This window comes from Gadus morhua, chromosome 6 (assembly GCF_902167405.1).
Source record: "Gadus morhua chromosome 6, gadMor3.0, whole genome shotgun sequence".
Classification (NCBI taxonomy): Eukaryota; Metazoa; Chordata; class Actinopteri; order Gadiformes; family Gadidae; genus Gadus; species Gadus morhua.
The window spans coordinates 8,174,471-8,182,887 of NC_044053.1; the positions used below are offsets into that span (position 1 = coordinate 8,174,471).

General features: G+C 45.0%; 1 protein-coding gene across 2 annotated transcripts in view; it reads right to left on the reverse strand.

The window, feature by feature from the left end:
* adgrd2 (adhesion G protein-coupled receptor D2) overlaps positions 1 to 7,120 on the reverse strand; it is a 29,604-nt gene extending 22,484 nt beyond the window's left edge. Inside the window, exons 1-6 of one of the 2 annotated variants that reach the window (XM_030359287.1) lie at positions 6,679 to 7,120; positions 6,406 to 6,457; positions 5,270 to 5,512; positions 1,831 to 2,463; positions 1,291 to 1,425; positions 1 to 32 (exon numbers count right to left, since the gene is read on the reverse strand). The exon at positions 1 to 32 is cut by the window's left edge and continues 63 nt beyond it. In XM_030359287.1, coding sequence (XP_030215147.1) covers positions 1 to 32; positions 1,291 to 1,425; positions 1,831 to 2,463; positions 5,270 to 5,512; positions 6,406 to 6,457; positions 6,679 to 6,723 — 1,140 coding nt within the window. In that variant the 5' untranslated portion in view covers positions 6,724 to 7,120. Of the gene's footprint in view, positions 33 to 1,290; positions 1,426 to 1,830; positions 2,464 to 5,269; positions 5,513 to 6,405; positions 6,464 to 6,678 lie in introns of both variants that reach the window. The other variant, XM_030359286.1, reaches the window with a different exon arrangement.
* Between the last annotated feature and the right edge of the window lie 1,297 nt (positions 7,121 to 8,417).

The window sequence follows — 8,417 nt, forward strand, 5'->3', positions numbered from 1 at the left end:
CCCACGGATCTCCTTCATCTTTAGGTAGCGCTCTGCTCGGACACACCAAAAACATGGAAGCTATCTTCATTTCAAACATCATGTCGAGAAGCGTAGCCATTGGGCTCCTTGACTACTACTAGCTTTGACATACACACTCTCTTTAATGGTTATATGAGTTGACCTAGAACTTTTGATTCAATGTGCTTTGTTGGATGTGTCAAGAGACTATATGAACCAAATTTCGTATTAATTTATGCATTCATATTTAACGTTCATAGTAAGATATGCTTGTTTGTCAATTTGAATATAAGACTGCCTCAGCGACGCTATGGAGGAGCCAAATTATGGCATTGAGTGTGTTCTCTTATGCATTATTCATTACATCTCGCTTCTCGCATCTCGCTTCAGCAGTTGGATATTGTATGAGGTCACATCCTCTTGTATCTCTGCCCCCCCCAAACATCCTCATTCATTTTTCTATAGCATATTTATAATACATCCACTATTTTGTGAAGCAGCACCGATAAGATTGGAACTTTTTGACCTGAAGACCTTGGTGTGTGTGTGTGTGTGTGTGTGTGTGTGTGTGTGTGTGTGTGTGTGTGTGTGTGTGTGTGTGTGTGTGTGTGTGTGTGTGTGTGTGTGTGTGTGTGTGTGTGTGTGTGTGTGTGGGGATCATATTATAACTGAATGCATCATTGTATAGCTAGTTGAATGGAAATGAATTGGATGAATTGGAGTCATCCACTGAAGCTTTTACCTTCATGGACAGGAGATTGAAGAGGTACAGGATATTTTCAAGATATTTTCTCTCATTTTTCAAAAAACTCTCATTTTTTATTTATTTATTCTATATATTTATTTATATTTATATTATATATATATTTTTTTATATATTGTATTGAAATTACTAATAGTTATATTACTTAGTATATAACTACGTTTTATTCTATATTCTGTACAGTTGATTTTGGTATTTTTTATAGCTATTTCACCAGAGCATACATCAAAGCAAATTCGATGTATGTCGAAGGTTAACTGTCAATTAAACTAATATTTAAATTAAACTTGATTCTGAAGTGTGTTGAGTCAAAAATTACACAATATGCTGGTGAGAATTTAACCTGTGGCCGCTACAAGGCGTATTGTCTACAGCGCGTTGGTGGGTTAAAATTATCGTGTTTCAAGTTTATTTGCTAACCAGTTGGATGGAGAACAGAAGACGGACGTAATTTAAACCATAAAATGCTTGGATTTCAGGCATCCTCGGCCTAGTAACATGACCAAAAGTACAGATCAGCCACTCACCTCTACTACTCCTGCAGATGAATGGTAGCGGTCGGCTGCAGTCCTCCTGTCCCACCATTGGGTGGTGCTGCTGCGTCCAGCCCTCAATCGTCCTGCAGCCTGCAGGCTCTGCTCCCTGCTGCTGGCCCCGTGTTGCTGGGGGCGGGGTTATCACAATATTATTATATATACGCAACATAACGCATCGCCTACGGACAAAGATCACAGAAACACAAATCCTAACACACATACACATAGAACACAAACACATATAAAACACATACACATAAAACACAGCAACACATAGGCTACATTACACACATACACATAAAACACATAGAAATGCATAACACACCATAAGTTATGCCAACAAAACACTAATAACGCATTATCACACAAACCACACAGCACACAGTCAATGCAAATATACAAATGACACAAATACATACTCGTAGCAAATTTGTATATGTACTATGTTCTAAAACACGTAAAACATGAAACACCTCAACATACAGTACACATCGTAATCCTGGTGGTATTATGGGATGGCCTGAAGCCTACCTGGACAAAACAGCATCGCCTCCATCTCCCGGACCACCGGGTGCACGGTGATGTCATCGACGCCCCAGCGGAACACCTCGTCCCGGGGGGTCAAAGGGGAGCAGGCACTGAGGGCGCGGAGCTGCCACCCCTCCAGGCCCGCGCGCCACACGTTCAGGTCCGTCACGTTCCCAAAGAAGGGCTCGGTGAAGTTCCCCCCGAAGGAGTCCTGGTCCTGGCCCAGGATGAAGATGCCCTCCCCGTGGATGTCCCGGGGCGTGTCGGCCCCCTCCCCGGTGTCCCCAGGCTCCCCGTCCACGTAGATGGCCCAGCGCCCGTCGCTCCTCCGCCACGTCACGCACAGGTGGTGCCAGAGGCCGTCGTTGGGGAGGGAGGCCTTGTAGGGCCGGTGCTGGCCGTGGATGATCAGAGCCAGCAGGACGCGACCCTGGCGGTCCCCCTGGCCGCGCAGCTGGAACTCGTTGGTGAAGACGGGAGCGGCGTAGGAGAAGATGGTGGACACCTCGTCCCAGGCGGGGTCCCACTGGACGCGCACGCACACGCTCACCGCCGCCAGCGGGGAGAAGGTGGCGTTGACCCGGACGAAGCCCTCCCGCGAGGCTCTGGGGAAGTTGAGAGCGCTGAACTTGAGGTCTAGGGGGAGGAAGGAGGGGAAAGCGGAGTTGAACGGTCGTGCCGCTGACGCACTGTTGACACTTGCTGACACTTGCTGACACAGCTGACACTTGATTAGCGTTGAGTTGTATGCGTTGTGTTTTATGAAAGCATGGCCATGGGGAGGTACAAAGCTACATACTCGGAGTGGATTACCAGACATCTTCTCGGAGCGAGGCTACACTACAAGAATCAGAGTACAAATACTGAATCATCAGCTTCAAACTAAGCATGATTGTTCTCAGAATAACTTGTCGCTTTTGATAAAAGCATTTTCTTACTGACTGAATGTAGACATCCTTGAGCAAAACGCCAAACCCCTGACGGTATCTGGGTCCATTCAGTTCAAGTCTATATTCTAGACTTAATGGCTGAATAATTTGATTCGCCCTGCAGCATTTCTCAGGCATGCAAACTGGCTCGGGGTGAAAAAGGTGAGAATGATGCGTGAGAAAAACACAGACCCACTATAGGGTTCCAGGTTTATACTCCGGGGAGTTTTCTTTTACATTTTTTAATGTATTAGGGTTAGTCACAAGCTAAAAAAAATGACAGGACTGCGCACAATTACGAACAAAGCATTAATTTATTATGTGCAAGGGCAGCCCCAATAGGTACATAACTTATTACAAAATTAAGAACGAATATTGAGAAGAATAAAAAGAGGTGGGAGGACAGGGCAATAGGAGTATGCCATTATTTATTTTTCTTCTTGGCCTGGACCAGTGTCTCAAGGGCCCGCTTTCGATGTTTTGCAGCATGCAAAACAGCGACTTCTCTCGGCTATATCGACTAGTATGTATCAACACAACTGGTGACCCGCTGATAAATTCTCTTTTGGCGCGTTTCCACCGGAGGGTGCGTTCGGTTCGGTTCGCAAAGTTGCGGCACGGTTGGCGTTTCCACCGCCAAAAGTGGGCGTGACATGGGGATAAAAACAAACTGCGAGGTATTATTCTGGACAATGGACGTGTCGCGTAAAACGTTAGCTTGGGCGAACAAGGAGGTGGAGCATGGACCTATTACAATACTTTATTAAAGCATGCAATTGTGATGTAGACAACAAAGTGCAAAGTGTACAAAGTGCTTGCATGATATTGAAGCCTACAGCGATCGTTATTTAACTTGTGTGGTGGTGCTGTCACACTAAATTTGTACCGGGGGCAAAATTTGTACCGGGCGCGTCATCAATACGTAATCCAGTCCAAACCTGCCCGGCAACAGATGATCGCTTCGTCCGTTGCCTGGCAACGGACGATCGCGTCGAATGACGTGAACATTCGCGAACCTTCTATCTAGCGATCCGTTATCTGTATTGTGCTATTTCGTCCTTGACCTGCTTTAAACACTCAGTTTACTTGCTAAATTTGATTAAACAATTAAATTTGCCATTATCGCGTGCAATCGCGATAATGAGAGTGCAATCGCGTTGCCATGGCAACGCGATTGCACTCTCATTGGCTGAATCGATGAGAACGTTTTAGATAATATAAGGTCGCGGGGAGACGAAGCTCTGTTCGTTTGTATATTTTATTTACGTTACCATATTTTTGTTATGTTTGTTTTGGGAATCAGTTCTCGTCGTTCACCTTTGGGATGTTTACGTAGCTGCCGCGGCGATCGACATCCGGCCTACCATGAGGGTACTGTCGGCGGTGGAAACGCTCGGTGGAAACGAGGCATTTAAAGGCTCCGTTGGGTTCACGCTTGGCCGTTTCAGATGGTAGGCGACTTTCCGCTCACGCTGTCGGTTGGCCGCGCGGCTTCACGAGCGCGCGCATGCGTTCGACGAGCACGGAAGCGACAGTTCCACGGGAGTGCGCCCACTTGTCGTGCCGCCTGACAGAATGCTGCGCCTTCTCTCTGTCCGCTCGCCTCTCCATTGAGAATGTATTAGCAGGCGCTACAAGGACTCCATGGCTGGCCATCAGATTTTGTCTTCAAAACGGCGAATTTCGCCGAAAGGTGACTAGTTTGCATGCCTGATTTCTTGCAACTACTCTCATTTTGATTCAAGATTTTGATTGTTCTCAGCCTCACCAGAACTCAATTGTTAATAGGCCTACTACTAAATAGCTAAATATTTGTAGTTAATAGTATTAGGTTGTATTTGATGAGTGACTGCTATAGGGCTATTGCTCGTCTGCTTAATGACTAGCATTACAGTATATATAATAGTATTCCAGTATACAGACTGTATCATCTTAATGCCTCCTAGCCTGGGAACCGGACATCTGCAAGATTATGTTTTACTTGTTCTGGCATATCCGTCTGCCCCCCCTCCTGTTCTGACAGATTTTCAGCAGCCAATCAAAACTGTGTTGCTAATAAGGGGAAGATTTGATGCGATGACTGTACAGATGATCGCAATATGAGATAGGAGTTGAGGCATTTTCATAAATAAACAAGGTGGCTGCCGCTGAGTTACTACAGTTTTTGTTGCTTTAATCAATGCTATCATGATGCATTTTGTCAGGCTTTAGCATTACATTAGAGTCAATTATTCAGTATTTATGTCTTCATAAGTACGTTCTCAGTGACTCCAATGCTTCTCTGCTAAATTAGTAGTATAACAGTGTAATCAAAAGTAAATACAATATTCTAGCTTGAGTGTATAATAGTATTCCAGCATTAGAACACTAGGGTATGTAACTAGTGAGTCCACTGTTTGTCTTCCCAATGACTAGAATTACAGTCTAATGGATTCAATTATTCCACAGTATTCCAGCATGAGTGTATGAGAGCATGCCGGTATTGGAACATAAGTGCAGTCAGTGACTCCTACACTGCTTGGCGAGTGGCAGGGCCTGGGTGGACCCGGTGTCATCCTGGACCCAGAGCTGAGAGGGGTTCCCGGGGATCTTTTGGAGCTCCAGCGCCCCCTCCTGGTCCTCGGGTTGGCCAAGCCCAGCCAGGGTGCCGAAGCGGGCCCTGCAGAAACTCTGGGCCCGGGGGTAAGGCAGCGATGTGTTGACCAGCTGGTAGGCCCAGTCTGAGGTCAAGTGGACCCCATGATCAGCCTCCTCCTCTGGAGCCGAGAGAGAGAGAGAGAGAGAGAGAGAGAGAGAGAGAGAGAGAGAGAGAGAGAGAGAGAGGGAGGGAGGGAGGGAGGGAGGGAGGGAGGGAGGGAGAGAGAGAGAGAGAGAGAGAGAGAGAGAGAGAGAGAGAGAGAGAGAGAGAGAGAGAGAGAGAGAGAGAGAGAGAGAGAGAGAGAGAGAGAGAGAGAGAGAGAGAGAGAGAGAGAGAGAGAGAGAGAGAGAGAGAGAGAGAGAGGAGAGGGAGGGAGGGAGGGAGGGAGGGAGGGAGGGAGGGAGGGAGGGAGGGAGGGAGGGAGGGAGTATGCTGAGATTTTTCTAAGACTCACTTCTGTGTCTAATGAACAATATTACATCCACACAATACTGGGTATTTTTTTGGTATAGACGGTGTCAAATTTAGTATAATGAAGCTTTATTGCAGACACAGGTCCATGTAACACATCATACAGTATAAATAGCATAGAAAAGTTACAAGGATACATAAAACTTGCATATTAGAGGCTATTGCACCAATGCTGTCTTAACCTAGAAGGGAATCTATAGCAGCTTTTCAGATGGCTGTAATACTAGCATGTATACTGACGTGTTTGTGACAGAGTGAATAATCACTACTTAAGATTGCCAAACTTCCTAGATATTCCTTTAGATATTTTTTTAGAAAATCAGTTTATATAATGTCAGGGAATGTTTGATTAGTCCTGGTAAACTTAATCTGTGATCAAAATGTTGAGGGTTCTACGCTAGCTGTTTGCTTAGGTATACATGAGTCCTGGTTAATGATTGTTAAGTATTTGAGGACTTCCCAAATGTTTTGATTAAGCAGCGATGCACAGGCCTTAAAGTGGCCGGTCCCTGCGGTCCGTCCGACAGAGTGGTGACTCACCAACAGTATTCCTCCCGCCCTCCGGCCCCGCCGTCGTTGGTTCGCTCACACACTGCACCTTGAGGAGAATAAGTTAGGACCACTTTCCCCTCAAACAAATACAACGGATCCCCCCCTGAAGCCAAACCAAGGAAGTTACACATCATCAATAATCTCATGGTTCTAGAAGGGATCAAAATTTATATCGCATTTTCTAATAAACCGGGAAAGTGAATCAACGGAAGAAATATAAATACTGAACATGAACATGATTTTCACGTGGCGGAACATTACCAGAATGTTGAACAGAGTGACTCCAATCAGGAACGACCCGATCATCTTTAAAGCTCCCAGTTAAATCAAACGCAAGACGTAAAAGACAAACTCTTCCATTGAATCCAACAAACAGTCAACGTCCTTAAGATGGAACAGCTCTCCTGGGTCCGTTATCTCCCCAGGTTAGTGATCCACTGCCCGGGCTCACTCTCAGACAGCGGCTGCAGCAGAAGGTGTGTCCCTCATGCCCCAGCTGGCCACCATTCCCTGGGCAAAGCCCAACGATGTCCATTCCAGACCCTTCCCCAACGCCGACCCCAAACACTGGACTGACTGCACGTCCAGCCCGTCCAAGGTGCTGGGGATGAAGGGTGGGGGTGGGTGGTGCTGGTGGTGGGGGGTTTGAAATGGAGCTGGGGGTTTCACAGTAGATTCCACCGTTCCTTCGTCCAGTAAGACCTTCTGTGTCTGCCGAGACCCCTGCCAAACCCCCCTCCTCACCGCAGTGAGGCCAGCCCTGTTTTGTCATGCAAATGGAGCCATTTTTCTTTCTTTTCTTTCTCTCCTTTTCTTTTTTATTTGAGGTACCCAACTTACGCAAGCGGTGGCAACTGCTTTTGAGAGCCCAGTTCATCAAAAGCAACCGGATTTTTAGCACACACTCCCAATTTATGTACACTGTAATAAACAAGTTCATTGAAACTTGCTCTGTATTGGTACACTACATGTTGTTAATGTAATCAAGGTTCAGCCTCGGTCATTTGGATGATCCAAATGAAAGACCTCACTCTGCTTTCATACACTTTAACATCCACATTATGGTGCAGGCACCGTTCACACAGTTTGTAAGCATTTAAAAAAACTCAGATTCTGCATTCTCGAGCATCACATTAACAAACACATACGTCACAGCTGGCATGAGGTCTTTTAGCAGCAAGTTATATGTAAATCCAGATCCATCCAAACCAATCCCTTTCAAGATGGGACACCTTTGTAACCCTTTTAGACACATCGCATGGCCATTGAAATTCACACCCACACATACAGACACACTCATATACACACGCGGGCATGGTTGACTGAAGCGGTGACATCACTAATGCTTAGAGTACACTGGTTGGGACAAAGAGAGGATGGAGACAAAGCCAGACATTAGTATTCTGCCTAAGAGTCACAAGTCTGTCCGACCACAGACCTCATGTCAATGTCGCTACAGGTGCCAGTGGCTACCCCTTCTTTCTCTCTATCTTTTCACTCTTCCTTTCTACCCTTCTAGACTCAAGATTCACAAGACTTTATTTGCAACAAAGACATACATTAACATGGCCAAAGCGCAAAAAATAAATAAGATACAAAATAAGAATAGTTCACATTTAATATATACAATTAAATACAATATAATACAGATTTAAATGTGGATTTACATGGAAAAATATGCTTATTAGATTATATGGTGGGGTAATGGTTGGGAAAGGGTTGAGCTAGATGAGACTTTTCTTCAACTATCTCAGTAAACATTATTGAAAGTTTATGATTATATAATTCTCATTCCTTCATGCATCTCTCGTCTTCTTCTTTATCTCTCTGTTTCTTATTTTTCTCTCATTTTGAATCCATTCTCCTGGCTCTATTTTCTATCTGATTTTCCTCTGGCTCTGTATGTCTCTCTTTCTATCTATCTGTCTATATGTCTTTCTGTCTCATGCCTATCTTCATTTATCTAATAAATATATTTATTTTATATATTATATTTTTGC